Raw genomic sequence first — 25,466 nt, forward strand, 5'->3', positions numbered from 1 at the left:
ACGAGGTGACCACACCCACAGATATACTAGTGTAACACGAGGTGACCACACCCACAGATATACTACTGTAACACGAGGTGACCACACCCACAGATATACTAGTGTAACACGAGGTGACCACACCCACAGATATACTAGTGTAACACGAGGTGACCACACCCACAGATATACTACTGTAACACGAGGTGACCACACCCACAGATATACTAGTGTAACACGAGGTGACCACACCCACAGATATACTAGTGTAACACGAGGTGACCACACCCACAGATATACTACTGTAACACGAGGTGACCACACCCACACATATACTAGTGTAACACGAGGTGACCACACTACGGATACACACATCTGTAAGACTTTTAGTCTTTAGTTACTAAACATCACACATTTAGTTTTAACTAAATCTATCATACATCCACAATACAAAGAAATAATTAATTTCACCCAAACAGTATGTAAATATTACATACCAACATTTACATCATCACACAAACCCAGTGTTTACAAATGACAAATGTTAGCATGAGAAAAGTGAAGTGGTATATAAGACAAACCTTTTCTTCAAAATGTCAAGATGCGATTTTACACAGAAGTCTGAAGCCTGGCCCAGGAAACTAAGCAAATGAAAGTTTAAACCTCAACAGTGTGTGTGCACTGATGCAGGTAAAGATGAACTAGAGCAGCCTGTTTACACCAAATTGCACTGAGCACAGGCAGTACATTATTCAACTTGTTTCAGACATATAATATGTATACAAGATCTAAACAAACTGAAAGAAAATAATGATCATTTTACACAAAGTTCATGCTTACATTATCAATCTTTTGAACATACATGTCATCATCATCATAATTAATTTACATACACGTTATCTGTAAGAAAAAAACAATTTATTTCCCTCTTTTGGCTAAAGAAGAAAGCCAAACACAGAAAGATTTCCAAGGCCTACAGAACAAAGTTGAAAGTGTGGACCAAAAACAGACATTACACAGGCAATTATATAAGCACATTGGAAAGAAGAAAATCTGTCTTTGTGTTTCCATTCTGAAGGGAAATTGGTAGAATGCCTGTGTCGTTCAAATTTGAAACACATCCAAATGTAACATACTGAAATACCAACTATGACAACTCACCCCACATCTAAACAAGAAAAGCTGCCATGTAGAGGGACATTAATCAGGTACAGTAATCAGGTACAGTAATCAGGTACAGTCATCAGGTACAGTCATCAGGTACAGTCATCAGGTACAGTCATCCTTACGTGGCAATAATGATCATGAAGACACAATTATGATGATGGATTTCACTAATGTTGAAGTGTGTTATCATCCCGGACACAGTCACAGCTTAGTGGAACAACAACTATATTAATGTTATACAACTACTATCTGGTATTATAAGTAAAGTACCATTAGTACCATCTTATCCTTTGTCTACACAAGCAGAAGAAAACAAGCAAGTGCTTGCTCAACACTAAACTCTTCTGTAAATGCTGTCCAGTGATAGGTTAAGGCTGGTTGACTGTAATACCACATATGTAGATTTGTTACCAGGAACTCTTCCCATGCAATTCATGACAGGACCAGTTTGATGGAAATACTATAGAAAATGGTTATGAAGCATACAAGGAGGAATAGCTATTCGATATGTGTGCAGCAAACATTAGATACATCACTGGCAATGTATATACAGTGAAACCTCGGATACCCGGATCCCAGAAAAAACCAATCTCTTACGTTATAAAAGTGACTGTCTATAACGGATATTCGGTTTCCGTTTCCGGACGGTACATTTTACAAACAAACCGGCTAAATCAACACAAAATTGACTTTGATCTACCGCTAACCGTGTAAAGGGAAGTGAGAGAGTCCCACGTGTTTTGACACGAGACATGGTCGGCTAATCCGGATTAATGATCATCAAGGTATTGGTGGTGATTAGAAGGCCTAGCTGACACTGAGTTAACCATTGAGTTCTAACTATTAAGTTGTTTATTCAGTCAAAGCAATAAAAGTGCAGTGTGTCGATATTTTTTTAACAAACTACAATTCCTCACAGATACATGAACATGAATATAGAAACATACAAAACTTGTTCGAGGAATGGACTGAAAGCCGGGACAAAATTCTACAGTGAACCTTCCATTCAGGGGAGCTGGAAATTATGGCTTCAATCAATTTCAAGTAATACTGCTTGAATATATAATGAGACAGTTGGTCTTACAGCTATGTGGAGCCTAGTAAACAGTTCCAGTCTGTTATAGAATCACTGGTGATCAAGCACTTTCTGATCCCATCTCTCTCCACCAAACCAAACAGGTTGACTTCATCCACAAGATAACAAGGCAAGGCTGTTATCCTCAGGAACATAGATCCAAGGCCACATAGAACGGGAATGTCACCAATTTTGCTAGTATCTTAATATGTCCAATCCAATATTGGACTTAGCTGCCACAAAACGTTTCACGCCAATCTTTGGATTCCAGCCTTTCTGATCAGAGACCAATATCTTAAGAGACATTGTTACAGGTTTACACAGTCAACAGGCTAAAAACACATTCAAGGATATAAGCAGAGGGACAACTCTGTACCTTAATTCACAAGGATTCTAAACTATATTAAGCCTCAAATTTACTTGTTTGAAAAGGATTGAACCTACATGCAGAATAAATTTTTCTTAATATAACTCGTTCTTTATAGACATTTCCCTCTGCTAAACCTTAATGTATACATTCGTCCTTGAAACTAGAAATCCAATCAGTAGAGTCCATGCAACTTGAACCTTCACAATAATCATCCGACCAATGGAACTCTCACTACAGTAAAATTCATTCCACGGTAATCACATCAGCATTACAATGACATGCGGCATGTATTCACAAGTCGGTTTAAGACACTCGTCAACTAGCACCTGAGTTTATATCTCTAACTATTCTATTGGTATTGTTGTCATTTTGGCTATATCTAATCATACAAGGCTAATTTTACTTCCATATATAGCAAGTATAACCATGATGCCGAATCCTGTCATCAGGCCCACGTTCTGGAGGATGAATATCTTGCTTGTGCCGTATCTGCGACTGCCTTCCCCTTCCGACGCACTGTTCATCTCCGGCATCTGTAACACCAGCACACTGTCACAGCAACATGTAAGATCACACTTGGAATCTCAGTGACTAGAAACAACACAAGTAACCAGGACAACATCTGTGATCATAACAGAAGGTGGATAGATATATCACCTCTTATACTACAGTCAGACCTCGTTAATACGAACACTTTGGTTTTTTAAAAAAAACTTTCCGATAGTGAAACGTTCGTACTGCTGAAACCACAGTATATGCACCGAGTTACTTCCCCTTGATATCTTTCCTTACTATCGAGACTCTGAGGTCATAGCTGAAGCCTATGTTTATGAAGGAAATTGTAATCCTACTGTTGATAAATATGAAGTTTATTTTTATAATGTTATTCAAAAACTATGGCGATTTTTTTTCCATTTGTGACGTGTCATAACATGCCAGTGCCTTTTTCTTTTATATTTTCATTTTACGCCATCAGAAAATTATTATAAAAAGATTTCTTAAATAATATGTATGGTTGCCTATTTCCGATATCAGTGGCTTTCCGCCGGTAACATGACATAACAACGGAAAATACCCCCTTTTCGGGCGTCAGATGAATAACATGGAGGCTTAATCGTTTGATGTCGGGTATCGTTCGAAAGCTCTGAACATCAACAACATCACTGAACCCTTGCCGAGAGTATTTTCACAGTTGTAAGAAGCGATTTTATTGGATAAAAATTGGTTTCTAATGACGCTTTTTCGCTACAGTCTGCTATAAGGGTCGTGATTGGTCAAAATCAGACACGTGACCTAAGGCAGCCAATCATATCACGGCAATGGATATCGTCCTCGTAAACGAAAACTTTTAGATTTAGACGAAAGTTTTGGGTAAAATAATGCTATTTTGAACATGTGTCCGAGAATCGTAGATTTCAATAACATTGCGAAAAATAGTTTATAATTTTAATTCGGTACCGAGCATATATTTCTGGATTGAAGTCTTTCCCAAAACAGCGTGTTCGTCGACATTTCCCTATCACTTATGATAAAGGGATCAAAGGGATGAGTCGGTAAGTCGCTAAACAAACAACGTGTCACTTTGGGTGGACAAGTCAGCAGCGCGGTCAACTTCAATCGTTCGGATTAACGCAGCTGTTTACAACTTAATTGGTCCAATCCGTTCCGACTGACCAGCGTTCGGAGGCGGAAGCTGAATCATCGGACTAACGAGGTGTCAATTATATACAATATATAGGGAGATGATTTGGTGCCCGGCGAGTAGCGTTCGGAAGTCGGTGGATTCGGATTAACGAGGACCGGATTACCGCGGCCTGACTGTATACAGACTCAACATGGAATGAGGCAAACAAATCACATCAATTAGATTGTTTTGTCCACTATGAGTATTGTACTCCATAAACTATGCTAACAGCCTCTTTTCAACATGTAAAATTATGTTATAACATACATAAATATAATATTGCATAAAATCTTTGCAAGACTGCGAGAACATCGGACATCAGATCAAGTGGAGAAGTCAGCTTGAAAGGTGCGACTCACCATGTCTGCCAGTGATATGTAGAGGAACATCCCCCCGGCCACGGCAAACACCCAGTCATGGCTGGAGGCGTTCTCCCCCAACAAGATGCCAATCACCAGCCCCATGTAACACATGCAGGCAGACAGGAAGTTGTACATCAGGGCCTTCTTCACCGTCATGCCACAGTTGAGCAGGATCGCAAAGTCACCTACAACAGTGTTACAAACACCATGGATTCATACATCCAAGATGGAGCTAAAGGACATGTGATGTGAGTGTCAAGTGGGTTGGTAATACAAAATACATCAACTTGGGAGTTCATTGTCTATATTGGTTAATGCTATGTTCATACTATCACGATTCGCGCCACGACTGAAATCGTGGTCTTAATCGTGGTCTAATCATGGTGATCCTATCGGATCTTATCAGATCTTGAGGTCAGTTGTGGCAATCGTGTTGATTGTGAAAGACATCACAATCAGAAGCGTATCCTATCGCAACAGAGTGCATCGGTTCGTGATGAACGTATCAGAACGTACCTGCACATACCACATCGTCCCAAATCGGGGACCCCGTTCGTGATGATTGTGTTAGATCGCGACCCAATCGTGGAGTCAATAGGGACAATTCTATCACAACGTATGTTATCGTATCTGAACAGGAGATCAGATCATGACAATAGCGCAACAAATCATATCAAAACGTATCGACTCGCATCAGCTTTTATCCAAACCAGAAATTTCAGAGACATTCCACGATCAGCTATGAATGTCCAATCATGGCATTCATAATGAATCGTACGACAGTGTGAACCTAGCATAAAGCAGAAAGATTGCTTAGACATGGAACCAGATTCTGGACAATATTTTAGCATGTTCAAGCTGATTAAAATTCTCTTAACAATCAAGTTTTTGGTCTATAATCTCAACAGCCAACTGAATAGCAGTTTCATCTGTACACAGCTCACACCAGTCAATCACATCAGAGAGTATATACATGTCTATGTTGAATGCACACTACACTGAAGTAAGTGATGTGTTGTATGTGTAGTGGCCATAAAATTTTCGAGTTCCATGTTGGGATTCGAACCACGGACCTTCTGATCCAAAGTCAGACGCTTTGTCCATATGACCAAAGACGTTAACCCTGTCAGCAAGCTGACAAGGTAAGGATGTCATCTGTGGGATGACTCCACGCCCTGCTACATACTCCCCTACCATCAGAAGGCATGTTCCGGGCTGCATAGCAGGGTACTGAGACCTATTTTACTCCAATTTCAAATGAACGTGCTCAGCCCTTTGTTGGGTGACAATGTAGTGTCCATAAACTTTTCGAGTCCCGTGCTGGGATTCAAACCACGGACCTTCTGATCTGAAGTCGGGCACCTTGTCCACATGACCAAAGAGGTTAAGTAAAGGGAAAGATGTCATGTGTGGGAGGACTCCACGCCCTGCCACATATGCATGCTACACTGAAGTAAGAAATGTTGTGTGCATGCTACACTGACCTAGTTCGTGGGGAAGCTCCTCACACATGACCGCCAGTGACACGCTGATGCCGGAGAGGGTACTCTGGGTGAACGCGGTGCCGATAGAGAGGCCGTCGATAAAGTTGTGAAGTCCATCACCAAATATAATCATCCAGGCCAAGGGTTTGATGGTGTGCTGACCGTCACCGTGTGACTTCATTGGCATAGAGTCTTCATATTTCTGAGGACAAAAGAAACTCTTGAATAAACAATGAATCATTGGAATGATTTGCATGTATATACCAGTTACATGACAATGCAATTTAGCTGTTTTATTCTATAATAATCTGTGCCTATAAAGCCTAAATTGAAAGCTAATTTCTCCCAAAACCGTAACAACTAGGTCACAATGCCCCCTATATATTCTGGATGTTGGCCATAGGTCCCGCACAGCAGACATAATGAATCATCCTTACCTTTCAAAACCCTCATACATTGACTTCATGCATAATTTCCCAGAAACATTCTTGTCTTGTATCTGTACAACCACTCCCACTTACCTCGTCTCCCTGGACATCCACCATGTTGTTGTCATGTCCGTACGTGGAGTCGTCACTGCTCTTGTCCAGTAGTTCCTGCTGTGTGCTGCTGGACACGTTGCGAGGCAGGGTGGAGGCATCCTTGTACAGCTGGTCCTGATTGACAGGGGTGTTCTTCTTCACTGAGCAGATGATATCCATCAGCCCACTTGGAGCATCGTCTTGTCCACTTTCAACACTGGGGTTCTTTCTCTTCAGGTTCCTCCTCTATTAAATACATCAAACCAGTGTATTTATAATTTTGGATTGCTATATCTCACATACGGTACTAGGTTGTAGACTCATCACACAAATTTCAAGCTTACAGTGTCAGTCTGATGACAGGGTTAACCTCTTTGGTCATGTGGACAAAGCGGACAACTTTGGGACAGAAGGGTCATGGTTTTGAATCCAGTCAATGTACACTTCTCTCTATTATGTAGACATATACTCACCTCCTTCCAGTCTGTCAGTATGCGCATGATTCTCTCAGTCAAGTAGAACAGGTATATTCCTCCCATTATCGTGCAAGCCTTGAAGATGTAATCCATGTTGCCATGACTTTCATGGACCAGCCCGAATGCCTTGACAAGAGAATGTTGTTCAAAATATGTCATGTAAAATACAATTATCATAAGATTTTTTTCTCTTATTTAATATTCTTTAACTCTATTTCTGAAAGCAGTCAACCAGACATGGAGAAATGCTGTTTTCTAAAACTGTAAATGAATACTGACTCAGGTCTCAAGCTGTTACAGTTTGGGTGACCCAATATGAATGTGTATGGTACTGAGACCTATAAACATAACCAGGCATGCTGGGATTGAATGTGCAATCATGGGTTTCTGTCATGCCCAAGGGCCACAACTCTGCCCAGCAAATTGCTGTGATGAGTGACCAGCTATAATCATGGTTCACCCTATTCAGCAGACATTATCTATACAGACTGCATGGCCCCTTTGGTAATAAAAGAGAAGACATCAAACACAGAGGGAACAGACAGGGGTTTCTAATGGACATTAAGACATAAAACACATTTTCCTCATGAGACAGGCATCATGTACCGTTGGTATATCAGCCACTCAAAACTAAACTCATCATTATTTCAAGTTTGATACCTTTTGGTCTTGATTTAAAGGATTGCACATGAAGTTAAGCTGTTGAGATGTTGAGTCAGTCACGTTCTTGAAAACACCATTCGTTCTCAGAAGAGGACGTCCTTGGGATATATATGTATTTTCTACTGCTGAAAAGTCCTCTGACAGTTCTAACAATGTGTTAATAAAAAATATTCTACAAATAAAGAACTTATTTGTCATCTGTTACACGAGGTGGTGCGATAGTTGATGGGTGTAAAGTGTCTGCTCATCACGCCAAAGACCCGTGTTCGATTCCCCAAATGGGTACAATGTGTGAAGCCCTCTTGTGTTCCTCGCCTCCATATAGCTGGAATATTACTGAAAGTGGTGTAAGACGAAACTCACTCACTCATTATCTGTTATACGGCTTCCCCAAATCACCATACCTTCTGCTGTCACTCTATAGTCAACATGTGATAGACAGGAGTACACCTTCCCCACATCACATTACCTTCTGCTGTCACTCTATACCTTCTGCTGTCACTCTATAGTCAACATGTGATAGACAGGAGTACACCTTCCCCACATCACCATACCTTCTGCTGTCACTCTATAGTCAACATGTGATAGACAGGAGTACACCTTCCCCACATCACCATACCTTCTGCTGTCACTCTATAGTCAACATGTGATAGACAGGAGTACACCTTCCCCACATCACCATACCATCTGCTGTCACTCTATAGTCAACATGTGATAGACAGGAGTACACCTTCCCCACATCACCATACCATCTGCTGTCACTCTATAGTCAACATGTGATAGACAGGAGTACACCTTCTCCACATCACCATACCATCTGCTGTCACTCTATAGTCAACATGTGATAGACAGGAGTACACCTTCCCCACATCACCATACCTTCTGCTGTCACTCTATAGTCAACATGTGATAGACAGGAGTACACCTTCCCCACATCACCATACCTTCTGCTGTCACTCTATAGTCAACATGTGATAGACAGGAGTACACCTTCTCCACATCACCATACCTTCTGCTGTCACTCTATAGTCAACATGTGATAGACAGGAGTACACCTTCCCCACATCACCATACCTTCTGCTGTCACTCTATAGTCAACATGTGATAGACAGGAGTACACCTTCTCCACATCACCATACCTTCTGCTGTCACTCTATAGTCAACATGTGATAGACAGGAGTACACCTTCCCCACATCACCATACCTTCTGCTGTCACTCTATAGTCAACATGTGATAGACAGGAGTCCCAAATCACACCACTTCCCAAATCACCATACCTTCTGCTGTCACTCTATAGTCAACATGTGATAGACAGGAGTACACCTTCACTCTATAGTCAACTCCACATCACCATACCTTCTGCTGTCACTCTATAGTCAACATGTGATAGACAGGAGTACACCTTCCCCACATCACCATACCTTCTGCTGTCACTCTATAGTCAACATGTGATAGACAGGAGTACACCTTCCCCAAATCACCATACCTTCTGCTGTCACTCTATAGTCAACATGTGATAGACAGGAGTACACCTTCCCCAAATCACCATACCTTCTGCTGTCACTCTATAGTCAACATGTGATAGACAGGAGTACACCTCTGCTGCCTATGAAACTGTTTCGATCACGGTTCGCACTACATGAAACTTGCTTGTATTCAACAATTGTATTTAAGCTCTCTGTTGCACACCCAACAAAGGGCTGCCTCAACCCCCCAACCCCCTTGTCTGACATCTTTCTGTGGGTGGCTGTCTATTTCTGAGTGGGAGTGGGAGGCCCTGAGTGGGAGCGGGAGGCCCTGAGCGGGAGGTGGAGGCCCTGAGTGGGAGAGCGGGAGGCCCTGAGTGGGAGTGGGAGGCCCTGAGTGGGAGTGGGAGGCCCTGAGCGGGAGCGGGAGGCCCTGAGCGGGAGCGGGAGGCCCTGAGCGGGAGCGGGAGGCCCTGAGCGGGAGTGCTATCAAAACTCAAGGAAGATCATTTACCACAGTTGAAGTGAGGTTGCCCAGAGTTCTCAGTTTTCTGGTACATTCTGTCCACACAGGGCAAGGGCTCATAGGATCTCAAGATGTTGCTTGTAGCTCCAATCAGAATCTTCAAGACCTCTATAGATCATGTACCACTGCGTGAAGAACACCTGGGTTACTACCAAGAAGATTGACGACCTCTATAGATCATGTACCACTGGGTGAGGAACACCTGGGTTACTACCAAGACCTCTATAGATCATGTACCACTGGGTGAGGAACACCTGGGTTACTACCAAGACCTCTATTGATCATGTACCACTGGGTGAGGAACACCTGGATTACTACCAAGACCTCTATAGATCATGTACCACTGGGTGAGGAACACCTGGGTTACTACCAAGACCTCTATAGATCATGTACCACTGCGTGAGGAACACCTGGGTAACTACCAAGACCTCTATAGATCATGTACCAATGCGTGAGGAACACCTGGGTTACTACCAAGACCTCTATAGATCATGTACCACTGGGTGAGGAACACCTGGGTTACTACCAAGAAGATTGACGACCTCTATAGATCATGTACCACTGGGTGAGGAACACCTGGGTTACTACCAAGAAGATTGACGACCTCTATAGATCATGTACCACTGGGTGAGGAACACCTGGGTTACTACCAAGACCTCTATAGATCATGTACCACTGGGTGAGGAACACCTGGGAACACCTGGGTTACTACCAAGACCTCTATAGATCATGTACCATAGATGCGTGAGGAACACCTGGGTAACTACCAAGACCTCTATAGATGCATGAGGAACATGTACCAACATCTATAGATCATGTGAGGAACACCTGGGTTACTACCAAGACCTCTATAGATCTACCACACTACCACCTGGGTTACTACCAAGACATCTATAGATCATGTACCACTGCGTGAGGAACACCTGGGTTACTACCAAGACCTCTATAGATCATGTACCACTCTTATAGAGACATATAGTACCACAAGGTAGATCATGTACCACTGAGGAACACCTGGGTTACTACCAAGACTATAGATCATGTACCATAGACCTCTATAGATCATGGACCACTGGGTGAGGAACACCTGGGTTACTACCAAGACATCTTAGATCTACCAAGACCCTATAGATCATGTACCACTGCATGAGGAACACCACTGGGTTACTACCAAGACCTCTATAGATCATGTACCACTGGGCAAGGAACACCTGGGTTACTACCAAGACCTCTATAGATCATGTACCACTGGGCGAGGAACACCTGGGTTACTACCAAGACCTCTATAGATCATGTACCACTGGGTGAGGAACACCTGTTACTACCTAGACCTCTATAGATCATGTACCACTGGGCGAGGAACACCTGGGTTACTACCAAGAAGATTGACAGCTTCTGTACTATGCTCAACCCCGAAGTGTTGCATCACATGACAGAATTTCCATCCTTCAACATGGGGGCACTACGTTCTGTGACAAAATTAACAGAAGGGACATCCAACCGTAACAGCAGGAAGGCTGGGGAACCTGCTAGCAAGCAGACTATTTCCTGTTGACTTGGTTCCATGATTTGTTCGGCTTACAATGCTAAGGCTAAGCCTTCTCCTGAGGGGTTGAAGGCTCATTCGGTCAGGGCAGTTGCCACTGATAAGGTGTACACAGCGGCAGTGATCATTGAAGAGATCAGCCCAGCACCTTCATTCACCATCGCAACTCAACGTGCATTCTAGGGATCATGCTCAGTTCGGTCAATCAGATGTCTCCAGTGGCAAGTGAGTCTGGTCATTAGTATTGGATCTGTGTTCAATGTCTATTGTAAACCAAAAGTCACTGTGTTCTTTAATCTGATTGGTTGAAAAACGTGATCAAATGGTATTCGATTCCCGGAAATTCGCTGCGTATTAATACATACAAACATCGCTTACACCATTGTATTGTTACGTCGTCAGCTGAGATGATGTCATTCAAATCATATTGTGACGTAAAGTCCGAATGACGTCACAAATGAGCAGTTCCAGATGCTACCATGGGAGACAGCCGAAACGGCCGGCTGATGACATTGCACTGCTGTACCCGTACTCTATGTCAAAAAGTGCAGACACAAAAACGTGTGTGGACCTTTTGGTTTACTTTTGTGTTTACAATGTCGATAAACATCATGTGTTGGCCAATTTCCAGGTGTTATTGAGTATTTGAAGGACAGGAATAATCCATTTGAAACCTCCTGGCTGACGCCGTCGGTTCCAAATGAATTCCCATGCTTCAAATACTCAATAACACCCGGAAATTGGCCAACACATGATGTTTATTTCTAATTATTGATATTTGCACTGAAGTTTCAAATCACAACATCGTGTAAAGCCTTACAGCCCTTTTGGGTCAGGTTGGGTCATCCTCCACCAAAGGTCATGTAATTTATATGATCATTAACATGTCCTAAGACAGAAATGGGTACGAACTCGGGTCACCGGCCATCATGGGGTATGACCTCCCCACAATTCTGTTCTCTGATATTTATTGTCTGCAGGAGTAATGATGATTTGGGGAAGGAGTACTTCTGGCTACAGGCACATGCATGCTAGGGGAGGCCACTCGGAGTAACAGAATAAAACAAGTTTTTAATTTACAATAGTTTACTTAAAACATTGTGACAACTGTAACAGGACATATTCAGAAAATGCATATAAGTACCCCAAGGAAGACTCTCTTAGAAAAATTGAAAACCTCTTTGGGTTTGGCTAAATTTTATACCCTAAACTGAAAAGCAAATTTTGAAAGCTATTTCATTTGAGTTGTGTCACTCTCCCACTTGAAAGAAGCAATGGTACAGAACTGCTCCAAGCTATCATCATGCACTGCCAACCTAACTCAATACAGCATGACCAAAGGCAAGGTTACTGGTTTCACCTACCTCTGGGATGAGGAACAGCAGCCCACTCCCTGCTAGGGCTCCAACAGCCAAGGCGACCATGAAGATGAGGATCTGCTTGTATATCGCCATTTTCATGAATGGCAGCACAATCACTCCCACCAGAGAGCACAGATTGATGAGGGTCACGAACAAAATGCCGTAGCCCCACACTGCAACACAGGAGGAGATGGTTCTCTATTTCTACTATTACTTTCTAGCTGAAAACAACATGTTAAGTGTGGAGATCCTGTTAGAGAGAGAGAGTGAGTGAGTGAGTATGGTTTTACGCCGCTTTTAGCAATATTCCAGCCATATCACGGCGGGGGGACACCAGAAATGGGCTTCACACATTGTACCCATGTGGGGAATCGAACCCGGGTCTTCAGCATGAGGAGCGGACACTTTGACAATAAGACTACCCCACCGCCCCTGTTAGAGAGAAGACCGCCTCCGTGGTGTAGTGGTTAGAGCGTGTCATACCAAAAGACATTATAATATGGTACTTGTTGGTCCCTGCCTGGTGCTCGGCATTAATGGGCACAACAAGGACTGGTCGGCTTGGAGTCAGTATAATGTGTCTGAGTGGGGTATTCATGCTTCACTGCAGCATGGTATCTCAGTGGGCTAGCACTATAAAACCAGCTTCAGTCTGGGCTAGTACAAGCAGCCACACATACACATACACACGCATGCAGGTCGTCATATGAGCGAAATATCCTCAAGCACGACGTTAAACCCAATTTCACCTCACCTCACCTGTTAGAGAGAAGGTATGTGGACATTCATGACCTGTTGAAAGTGGTATTGATGTGAGAGGCACTGACCTGTTGGTGATGGTGGTGTGAGATGTACTGACCTGTTGGTGATGGTGGTGTGAGATGTACTGACCTGTTGGTGATGGTGGTGTGAGATGTACTGACCTGTTGGTGATGGTGGTGTGAGATGTACTGACCTGTTGGTGATGTACTGACCTGTTGGTGATGGTGGTGTGAGATGTAATGATCTGTTGGTGATGGGTGGTGTGAGATGTACTGACCTGTTGGTGATGGTGGTGTGAGATGTACCGACCTATTTGGTGATGGTGGTGTGTTGGTGATGGTGGTGTGAGATGTACTGACCTGTTGGTGATGGTGGTGTGAGATGTACTGACCTGTTGGTGATGGTGGTGTGAGATGTACTGACCTGTTGGTGATGGTGGTGTGAGATGTACTGATCTGTTGGTGATGGTGGTGTGAGATGTACTGACCTGTTGGTGATGGTGGTGTGAGATGTACTGACCTGTTGGGGATGGTGTGAGATGTACTGACCTGTGTGAGATGTACTGACCTGTTGGTGGTGTGAGATGTACTGACCTGTTGGTGATGGTGTGAGATGTACTGACCTGTTGGTGATGGTGGTGTGAGATGTACTGACCTGTTGGTGATGGTGGTGTGAGATGTACTGACCTGTTGGTGATGGTGGTGTGAGATGTACTGACCTGTTGTGATGGTGATACCGACCTGTTGGTGATGGTGGTGTGAGATGTACTGACCTGTTGGTGATGGTGGTGTGAGATGTACTGACCTGTTGGTGATGGTGGTGTGAGATGTACTGACCTGTTGGTGATGGTGGTGCGAGATGTACTGACCTGTTGGTGATGGTGGTGTGAGATGTACTGACCTGTTGGCGATGGTGGTGTGAGATGGGTGGTGTGAGATGTATTGACCTGTTGGTGATGGTGGTGTGAGATGTACTGACCTGTTGGTGACGCTAATGGTGGTGTTGTGTGAGTCACCTTCTACAAGTGTTACAGGGGATGGATTCCGTCCCCCCCAAAGTCCCCCCATACTGACCTGCTAGTGGTGTATTGGTACCGGTGTGTTCCATGTCAGGACTGCCAGGAATGCTGCTACAGCTCTGTGTGATCATGTACAGCAAGCCGGGGGAAATAGCTTGGATGGAGGTCATGTTGAACGTTGGTGTTGATTGAAAGCCATATAACTCAAGCACATTGCTCAGTGTCAGACACTGAAATAAAGACAATGAATAGGAAAGTGTTAATGTCCATGAAGGAAACAAGTACAACCACATGCTTCTGTAGCTTATCTTGCTCATTTCAATGGAATATGTAAAACATCCTAATTCAAATATCTAAACACCCTACAAGTAGAACTACTGGCTTCCCTTGTTGTCTTATCACTGTTGTTGTTTCACATCTAGTGATGTACTTATATAGCCATCTGTTTCCTAGTCTTTCACTCACCTGATGAATGAGTAAGAATATACTCCGAAACAATGTGTTCCACAAGTAAAGACGTTCACATGAATCTATTGACATCCATAAATTCTCGCCTTTAACACACTATTACCATACACAGAGGGCAAATTCACTGGAATAATACATTGATGTAAGATGATTTCTCACTTCATAACAAGTAAACTCTCAAATTTTCTTGTCCCAAAATTAATGCAACGTATCTACAATTTGAGTGCACAATACGTTTTCTATCTTTCATTAATCACAATATCAAAAAAAGGGGCAACAGAATAGAAAGCCATTGATAACATAATCAGTTGAAGGTTTGTCTTAAAAACAATGCAAATCAAAACTGCACTAACTTAATCTATTCTATCCAATTAAACCATTATGTGCATTGTACTGCTTTTGATTCTGAGCCAGGTTTTCAATGGTCATTCTGAGCGTAAACTTTGCAAAACTGACACAACTAGAGGTCATTATGCAAAATTATTGAGAAATTATAAGCATAACATTACTAAATATAATCAAAATTAATATTACAAAAATTCAAAACTGTCCCTAATATCTTAGTTGACCTCTCATCTGCTCTTCAAACCAATCAGCTTCACAATTCCCTGAACCTTGTTTTTAGCCCTGAATGATAACACAACTCTTCTATCATTGGTCAGAAACTGCTTGATTTGCAGGCCACAGTTTGTGATTCCTGCCCACCCATCTACTGTGTATACCACCATTGGGGTCCCACAAGGTGGTGTTATTTACTCTCCATACCCGGCATTCATCACACAAATGATTGAGAAAGCCATTACTCAGACAGATAGCCTGATTGTAAAACATGATGTAACTTGGATCAGGCTGATTGTAGAAAAAAAACAGCATTACAGACAGTAAATTTGTTACCTGAACAGTATTACAGACAGTAAATTTGTTACCTGAACAGCATTACAGACAGTAAATTTGTTACCTGAACAGCATTACAGACAGTAAATTTGTTACCTGAACAGCATTACAGACAGTAAATTTGTTACCTGAACAGTATTACAGACAGTAAATTTGTTACCTGAACAGCATTACAGACAGTAAATTTGTTACCTGAACAGCATTACAGACAGTAAATTTGTTACCTGAACAGTATTACAGACAGTAAATTTATGAACAGCATTACAGACAGTAAATTTGTTACAGAACAGTAGACATTTGTTACCTGAACAGCATTACAGACAGTAAACTGAACAGCATTACAGACAGTAAATTTGTTACCTGAACAGCATTACAGACAGTAAATTTGTTACCTGAACAGCATTACAGACAGTAATTTGTTTACCTGAACAGTATTACAGACCTGAACAGATTACAGACAGTAAATTTGTTTTCTGAACAGCATTACAGACAGTAAATTTGTTTTCTGAACAGCATTACAGACAGTAAATTTGTTTTCTGAACAGCATTACAGACAATTTGTTTTAAGCATTACAGACAGTAAAATTTGTTTCTCTGAACAGCATGTACAGATTAAATTTGTTTTCTGAACAGTATTACAGACAGTAAATTTGTTTTCTGAACAGTATTACAGACAGTAAATTTGTTTTCTGAACAGCATTACAGACAGTAAATTTGTTTTCTGAACAGCATTACAGACAGTAAATTTGTTTTCTGAACAGTATTACAGACAGTAAATTTGTTACCTGAACAGCATTACAGACAGTAAATTTGTTACCTGAACAGCATTACAGACAGTAAATTTGTTGCCTGAACAGCATTACAGACAGTAAATTTGTTACCTGAACAGCATTACAGACAGTAAATTTGTTTTCTGAACAGCATTACAGACAGTAAATTTGTTTTCTGAACAGCATTACAGACAGTAAATTTGTTACCTGAACAGCATTACAGACAGTAAATTTGTTTTCTGAACAGTATTACAGACAGTAAATTTGTTTTCTGAATAGTATTACAGACAGTAAATTTGTTTTCTGAACAGCATTACAGACAGTAAATTTGTTTTCTGAACAATTACAGACAGTAAATTTGTTTTCTGAACAGTATTACAGACAGTAAATTTGTTTTCTGAACAGTATTACAGACAGACAGTAAAAACAGCATTACAGACAGTAAATTTGTTTTGAACAGCATTACAGACAGTAAATTTGTTTTCTGAACAGCATTACAGACAGTAAATTTGTTTTCTGAACAGCATTACAGACAGTAAATTTGTTTTCTGAACAGTATTACAGACAGTAAATTTGTTTTCTGAACAGCATTACAGACAGTAAATTTGTTACCTGAACAGCATTACAGACAGTAAATTTGTTACCTGAACAGCATTACAGACAGTTAATTTGTTACCTGAACAGTATTACAGACAGTAAATTTGTTACCTGAACAGTATTATAGACAGTAAATTTGTTACCTGCTGCCAACAGAAAAACCTCCAGTTAAATGTGAAAGAACATAGGAATTTATTGTTGATTTCAGGAGCATTAAATGTTATTGCGCCAGGGGAGATAACTAGCTAAAATATGAAAACAGAAATCTTTACATAATTTAGTATCTTGGCACAATCAAGGACAACGACTTAATGTTTAAGAAATATTAAAAAAGATTACACTTCATGAATTAATTGTTTTCCCATTGTTTTCATGAAATTCTTTTAACCTTTTTGGTTCCATGTTGGTATGTTTAGACATTTTGTAAAGCATAACAATCAAGCCATGACCCGATATCACGCATATGTTAACAATACAGGCACGTCTATCATGTGTCTACAAACACTTAACATCCCTGACATGGACATTCCTCTACCATTATCTAAAGGACTTATATGGGATGGAAAACTGCCAGCCCCCAGCAGGCAATTGGGAAAACACATTTGTATTGACCAAACTTGGGATTATTTTTAAGTTCTTATTTTCCTGCATTCAGAGGAGGTATCTTATGTTAACACTTCATTCAATACTATTATGTACACTAAGAGGTGAACATGCCACATATCACAAATATTAGGTATGACCATGAATACTGGCTAACGAATACAATAATATACAAGCATTTGATGTATTACTTAGTATCATCTAATGGAGGGTGTTATCGGTGCAATAAAGCAATCAGATAAACTTGGTATCCAAATCTGATAACTATGCAAATAACGTCAAACTACTATCTCAAAACTCCATACATGCCATGTGAATCCTAAAACGTTAAACATTTCATTGAGGACGTCGTCGCGAGTTTACATTGCATGGACGAGTTTGTAAACAAACATGATTGCCCCCATTATCAAAATTGGTGATTCTGTAAGAATTGATGACAGAGGTTCTGGAGTCGTTACTGCAGTAATTGACTTTGGACAACATGAAACAGAGAACTTGGTTCAAATTGAAGGTACGGATTATGTGGCATGAGTGACAAGCTATCATCTAAGAAAGGTACCAACCAAGGATTTCGATCTATCGATCACAACAAAGAAGACGACGAATCGATTCCGTCAGGTATCAGAAACTGATATTGATAATGTGATTATCCACAATGAAAATAGAAACACTACCAAGAAAGCCCTGCCTGATTTTGTTGTTCTTTTTAGACAGAAAGATCTTATTTTAGACATGAGTTAAGTTTGCACTGTATTAGCAATTAGTCACAACCATATGCTGATGTCTTGAACGACCTTCTCCTTGGTGTACCGCTAAGCATTCTTACGCGATGCTGGATTTTCTTCATATATATAAATTGACGTACGATTTCCTTCTTTTTTAGAGCAATTTTAAGAATGACATTACATTCTAACCCTAGCCAAAGGCTCGCACAATACAATTTATATTACTAATATATGATATTAATGATACGGAAACACCCTCGGTTAAAAATCTCTAAAAATATTTATTGAAACAGTAACAAAATAATTATTTGACATGTTCTGACATTGACATTGTTATCCCCCACAACATGTTTGCAGGGGGTACTAAAATGGACTCCGTCCGTCCGTCCGTGCACATTTGTCCTTTCCGGAGCAGAACTCTAAAACCGTTCAATGTTTCTTCACCAAACTTGGCACATAGATTGGTCTGGTGGTGTGCTGGTGCCTTTTGGTAGTTTTGGATTTCTGAATAAAATATTTTTGGCGTTTCCATAGCAACAATTTTGACTTAGATTGAAATTGGTGATTGTGCTCTTTTCAGTAGCAGAACTCTAAAACTGTTCACTATTTCTTCATCAAACTTGGCACATAGATTGGTCTGGGTGGTGTACAGGTGCTTTTTGGTAGTTTTGGATTTCTGAATGAAATATTTTTGGCGTTTCCATGGCAACAAGAAGACAAAGTCATCAATATCCCCCGCAATGGCAAAATACTCTTAATGAATATGTCTACAAGTTATGACTATGTCAAATGTGTTGGCATGTATATAGCTAAGTGGAAGGAGAGTCCTGAAAGGTTTCAAAGTTCTGCTCCAGAAAGGAGACCTACCACCAAATTCAGTTGAATCAAAATTGTTGCCATGGAAACACACACAAAATCAATATTTTATTCAGAAATCAAAACTACCAAAAGGTAGTTCACCACTAGACCTACCTATGTATGTAATTTGGTGATGAAACAGTGAACAGTTTTAAAGTTCCGCTCCAGAAAAGAGTACTACCACCAATTTCAGTCTAAGTAAAACTTGTTGACATGGAAACGCAAAAAATATTTTATTCAGAAATCCAAAACTACCAAAAGGCACCAGTACACCACAAGATCTATCTATGTGCCAAGTTTGGTGAAGAAATAGTGAACGGTTTTAGAGTTCTGCTCCGGAAAAGTGTACTACCACCAATTTCAGTCTAAGTCAAACTTGTTGCCATGGAAACGCAAAAAAATATTACATTCAGAAATCCAAAACTACCAAAAGGCACCAGTTCACCACCAAATCTATCTATGTGCCAAGTTTAGTTTGGTGAAGAAACATTGAACGGTTTTAGAGTTCTGCTCCGGAAAAGAGTACTACCACATGAACATGACCCAAGGACAGGAATGCCAGTGTAGGGCCAATATCATGCTGGACCCAGGCATTCAGTATTGGCCCTGACCCAAGGACAGGACAGCCAGTGTAGGGCCAATATCATGCTGGACCCAGGCATTCAGTATTGGCCCTGACCCAAGGACAGGACAGCCAGTGTAGGGCCAATATCATGCTGGACCCAGGCATTCAGTATTGGCCCTGACCCAAGGACAGGAATGCCAGTGTAGGGCCAATATCATGCTGGACCCAGGCATTCAGTATTGGCCCTGACCCAAGGACAGGACAGCCAGTGTAGGGCCAATATCATGCTGGACCCAGGCATTCAGTATTGGCCCTGACCCAAGGACAGGAACAGCCAGTGTAGGGTCAATATCATGCTGGACCCAGGCATTCAGTATTGGCTGACCCAAGGACCCAGTGTAGGGGACAGGACCCAGCCAGTGTATTGGGACCCAAGGACATATCATGCTGGACCCAGGCATTCAGTATTGGCCCTGACCCAAGGACAGGACAGCCAGTGTAGGGGCCAATATCATGCTGGACCCAGGCATTCAGTATTGGCCCGGACCCAAGGACAGGAATGCCAGTGTAGGGCCAATATCATGCTGGACCCAGGCATTCAGTATTGGCCCTGACCCAAGGACAGGACAGCCAGTGTAGGGCCAATATCATGCTGGACCCAGGCATTCAGTATTGGCCCTGACCCAAGGACAGGACAGCCAGTGTAGGGCCAATATCATGCTGGACCCAGGCATTCAGTATTGGCCCGGACCCAAGGACAGGAATGCCAGTGTAGGGCCAATATCATGCTGGACCCAGGCATTCAGTATTGGCCCTGACCCAAGGAAGGACAGGATCATGGACCCAGGCCAGTGTAGGGCCAATATCATGCTGGTCCCAGGCATTCAGTATTGGCCCTGACCCAAGGACAGGACAGCCAGTGTAGGGCCAATATCATGCTGGACCCAGGCATTCAGTATTGGCCCTGACCCAAGGACAGGAATGCCAGTGTAGGGCCAATATCATGCTGGACCCAGGCATTCAGTATTGGCCCTGACCCAAGGACAGGAATGCCAGTGTAGGGCCAATATCATGCTGGACCCAGGCATTCAGTATTGGCCCGGACCCAAGGACAGGACAGCCAGTGTAGGGCCAATATCATGCTGGACCCAGGCATTCAGTATTGGCCCGGACCCAAGGACAGGACAGCCAGTGTAGGGCCAATATCATGCTGGACCCAGGCATTCAGTATTGGCCCTGACCCAAGGACAGGACAGCCAGTGTAGGGCCAATATCATGCTGGACCCAGGCATTCAGTATTGGCCCTGACCTGACCCAAGGACAGGACAGCCAGTGTAGGGCCAATATCATGCTGGCCCCAGGCATTCAGTATTGGCCCTGACCCAAGGACAGGACAGCCAGTGTAGGGCCAATATCATGCTGGACCCAGGCATTCAGTATTGGCCCGGACCCAAGGACAGGACAGCCAGTGTAGGGCCAATATCATGCTGGACCCAGGCATTCAGTATTGGCCCTGACCCAAGGACAGGACAGCCAGTGTAGGGCCAATATCATGCTGGACCCAGGCATTCAGTATTGGCCCTGACCCAAGGACAGGAATGCCAGTGTAGGGCCAATATCATGCTGGACCCAGGCATTCAGTATTGGCCCTGACCCAAGGACAGGAGAGCCAGAGTAAGGCCAATACAGCCCACTAACATGATAACATAACAAAACAGTACATGGAACATTGCATGGTTTTACTTAGCAATTCACTATAGCAACCATTTCTCAGTTCCAAATGAATCCACTTCTCCAAACCTTGAAAGTAATGACCAGCTACAGGGTCTGTCACAATTCAGCAGTAATGAGCATGTGGGTTAATGCTTGGCTTATTGTATACCTAAACTATTTCCAAATAGTAGCAGAGAAGATGATCACCCAAATGCTAAAAATATATCTAAGATGTCGGACAATGTTTGTGTGTAATGCAGACACAGTGAGAACAACTGCCTGAGAAGCAGATATCCATGTATAACCCTGTCACCTTATCAACACAGTGTTCAGTGTCAACAACTGCCTTTCAGGTGCTTACATCAATATGTCGAGTGTCCAGTTATTTTGGAACTGAGGATATATTCCTGCTAAAACAGTCTGATATGTAAGATTGTGTCAAGCTCTGATAATGTATTACACAATTTGAGCTGCCAAGTGCTGTCTGTTTCATGTGCTATATCAAGTATCAATGATCCGATTCCATGGAACTGACAGCACCAGTAATGAACCAGTGTGTATTACCAACACTATACAGTTTATTAACAATGTCACACTTCTATATCGCACACAGTTCTTTTACTGATCAGTTAGCTTACATGGATAGGCGGTCTGTAAATAATCGAGTCAGGACCAGACAATCCAGTGATCAACAGCATGATCATCAATCTATGTAATCAGCGTTCAAAATACCTGCCTGCCCGACCACCCGGAACAGGTAATTTTCAACACGGACTGCCAGAATCTCAAATTCACCTGCCCGATGGTCAGGTTCAAATTTAGACATGTATATGAAGATATTTTGTGGGCAGGTAAGTTTGGTCAGAGCTGGCAAGTTTTACATCTATTAACCGGCCCTGTGGTGTTGATGAAAATTCTGGGAGTTTCATACCCTGATGTAACTGGGAACCGATGACATGTGTCAACCGAGTCAGCGAGCCTGATCCCCCGATCTCCTTAGAAGCCTCTTGCGACAAGCATGGGTTACTGAAGATCAATTCTAACCCGGACCTTCACGGGTCAACATGGATAGGTCTTAGTGAAACAAAAATATATGTCTTAACTCCATATAGTCTGTTTGCAGTGAAAATGAACCGATGAATTTTACTTTAAACATAAAAGTAGATCGAATACAGTGAAATTAAGATTGTGAATCCTCATAATGTTACCTTGCCAATTGAACATTTAAATCTCAGAATTTTATTCAACTTAAGATAGCAAATGATCATAGTTTCAAATCACTTTTATTGGTTTGTATTACAGGGAGGTATGCACATTAAATGAAACACTGAGTACAAGTAGGGTTGGTCTATGTTAACACTCATCACGTACCGCACATGCATTTGTTTCACTGTTCTAAGTACTGCGCTTCTGTTCCAACTACTGCGCTTACCCCCTTGTAATACAACCAAATAATAGCGATTTGAATCTATGATCATTTCTTAAACAACTTTTATCCTAAGTTAAATAAATTCTGAGATTTAAATGCATAATTGGCAAGGTAAAATTATGAGAATTTGCAATCTTAATTTCACGTCATTTGATTTACATTTTTGTTTAAAGTGAAATTCATCGGTACATTTTCACTGCAAACAGACTATAGGGCATACGTTGACATCAAGTGTGGACACAGAACATGGCCATAATGCTATTAAACACAAAAGTCAAGGTGGAAGAAGGCAGCTTGGGTTAAGCCCAGTTATATGTACTTGAGCTAGATAACTGTGTAATTTATATTGAGCATGTTAATGTGCAGTTCTTGGGGCAAACAGGTCGGTCAAGGAAAAGGAAAATGTATTTCTAAAAGCCTTATCACACTTTTCATAGACCTATAAATTGTAGAAAAGTAGGTCAATGGAAAACTGACAATAGCTTTTTAGATGTACCTATAGCTAACATATCAATTTTCATGGGTTTTGAAAATGTGTAACTCTCCTCACCTTAACACTCACGGTACCATCTGCCAACAAATGGAAACCAATACCCTCCAAAGTACATCTATATGATTATCATAAAATTGCTCAGTAAAGCTATATAAACAAGCAGTTGTCACTAAGGTGACATAATCCCCCGCTGCAAATTGTCAAATCAAACTTAAAGAGTAATGAAAGTGAAGGTCGTAGTTTAAGATGAAGTTAAATGTCAACAAAAACATGACCAGTCAACCTCTCTTGATATCTTGCTCACAAATATTTTCAAGACTCACTTTGACCTAAACATGAATGTCATGGTGTATGAAATATGCAAAAAATAGTTATAGAGAAATTGCTTATAACAAGACATTCAAGAAAAGTCCTGAAAGTCTATGAAGAAAATCCAGTGAACCGTTCTTGAGATATCTTGCTGACAATCTTAACATACTGAAATCTTCAAAGTGTCGTTGTGACCTTGAAAATTACGTGAAGGTCACCAAACTCAACTGGGCCCTGCACCTTCCCTATATGAAGCCTGGTGTCAAATATGATGAAAATCCAGCGAATGGTTCTTGAGGTATCTCGCTGACAAGCTTAACATTCAGGCTACCATGCTGAAATCTTCAAAGTGTCGTTGTGACCTTGAAAATTATGGGAAGGTAACAAAAATCGACTGGGCCCTGCACCTTCCCTATATATGAAGCTTGGTCTCAAATATGAAGAAATTCCAGCGAACGGTTCTTGAGATATCTTGCTGACAAGGGTAAAATGTTAAAGTCCCCTTGTGATCTTGAAATGAAGGTCAAGGTCACCAAAACTGACTGGGACCTTTCTTATACTGTGATAAACCTAGGTACCAAGTATGAAAATAATCCAGTCAATGGTTCTTAAGATATTCCAATTCGTACATACGTACAGACAGACTGAGCCTAATACTATATCTCCCGCTTCGGCCTTAATGTGCGGCGGGGGATAATACTACTACTCCAAGCTGTAAATCAACTTTTTGGTTCGTGATGACTGGTTCTGGAGGGACTGTTAAGTACTCCTGTGCTTGGACACATTGGTTGATGAGCACAACTACAACACCTTCGAGGTATACATAAAGTTTTCATGCTGCCCCAGATTCTGAGCAAAGTGAGAGTAAAAAGTGCATGATCAAGTTACATTAGGGTCAGTGTAGTTTTAGGCTCTCATGTGACATTTCATAAATGGATAACTCTTTCTAAATGACAAAAATTGAAAGAGAATAGAAAAGATAGAATTGACATTAGAAATAGTCGAGAGAGTTATACATTTACATTGTACATGTCTTGGTTAAACAGGAGCATCATTTAAAGTTTCAAATTCATTGTTTCTTAGTATATTTTCACATTTGTCATTTCATTATAGGGGGATTTCACGTTGAGTTGATATTAAAGGGAAATTCATGTTTAGAAGATTATAGTGACTGAGTGAGAGAGTCGGGTTTTACGCCACTTTCAGCAATATTCCAGCAATATCACGGCAGGGGACACCAGAAATGGGCATCACACAATGCACCCATGTGGGGAATCGAACTCGGGCCTCGGCTTGACAAGCAAACTCTTTAACCACTGGGCTACCCTACTGCCCCCTTAATTGATTATAAGGGGATTTGTGTTTAGTTTATACTGCAATGACACACAGATTGCTGCTGATGCTATGAGTACACTAAATGTACTTCACCTTGCTGAATATATGTCACACAAACTAGAATGCGACAGCTAGGAATGTCTGTTCCCACATTATCTTTGGAGCCAGGTTCTGGTGTGGTGTAGCGTAGGGTGCAGTGGATAGTGTGTCTACCAGGAGACAGTGTGTTCATCCTACCAGAAAACA

At 41.7% G+C, this 25,466-nt stretch overlaps 1 protein-coding gene and 1 long non-coding RNA gene across 2 annotated transcripts in view; both read right to left on the minus strand.

Moving 5' to 3' along the window:
* Nucleotides 1–2,943: 2,943 nt before the first annotated feature.
* The window catches only part of LOC124262047 (metal cation symporter ZIP14-like), a 32,348-nt gene continuing 9,825 nt past the window's right edge, over nucleotides 2,944–25,466 (minus strand). The window contains exons 2-8 of the mRNA XM_046696470.1: nucleotides 14,517–14,691; nucleotides 12,685–12,854; nucleotides 7,116–7,244; nucleotides 6,643–6,888; nucleotides 6,122–6,323; nucleotides 4,635–4,822; nucleotides 2,944–3,124 (exon numbers count right to left, since the gene is read on the minus strand). Coding sequence (XP_046552426.1) covers nucleotides 2,975–3,124; nucleotides 4,635–4,822; nucleotides 6,122–6,323; nucleotides 6,643–6,888; nucleotides 7,116–7,244; nucleotides 12,685–12,854; nucleotides 14,517–14,691 — 1,260 coding nt within the window. The 3' untranslated portion in view covers nucleotides 2,944–2,974. The remainder of the gene's footprint in view (nucleotides 3,125–4,634; nucleotides 4,823–6,121; nucleotides 6,324–6,642; nucleotides 6,889–7,115; nucleotides 7,245–12,684; nucleotides 12,855–14,516; nucleotides 14,692–25,466) is intronic.
* Nucleotides 14,010–14,445, minus strand: LOC124262048. The gene is made up of 3 exons (XR_006894492.1): nucleotides 14,390–14,445; nucleotides 14,248–14,343; nucleotides 14,010–14,161 (listed from the first exon to the last, which is right to left on the minus strand). It is a non-coding gene; the product is annotated as an uncharacterized LOC124262048 (long non-coding RNA).

Source organism: Haliotis rubra, unplaced genomic scaffold (genome assembly GCF_003918875.1).
Source record: "Haliotis rubra isolate DU_JTF1 unplaced genomic scaffold, ASM391887v1 Scf82, whole genome shotgun sequence".
Lineage (NCBI taxonomy): Eukaryota > Metazoa > Mollusca > Gastropoda > Lepetellida > Haliotidae > Haliotis > Haliotis rubra.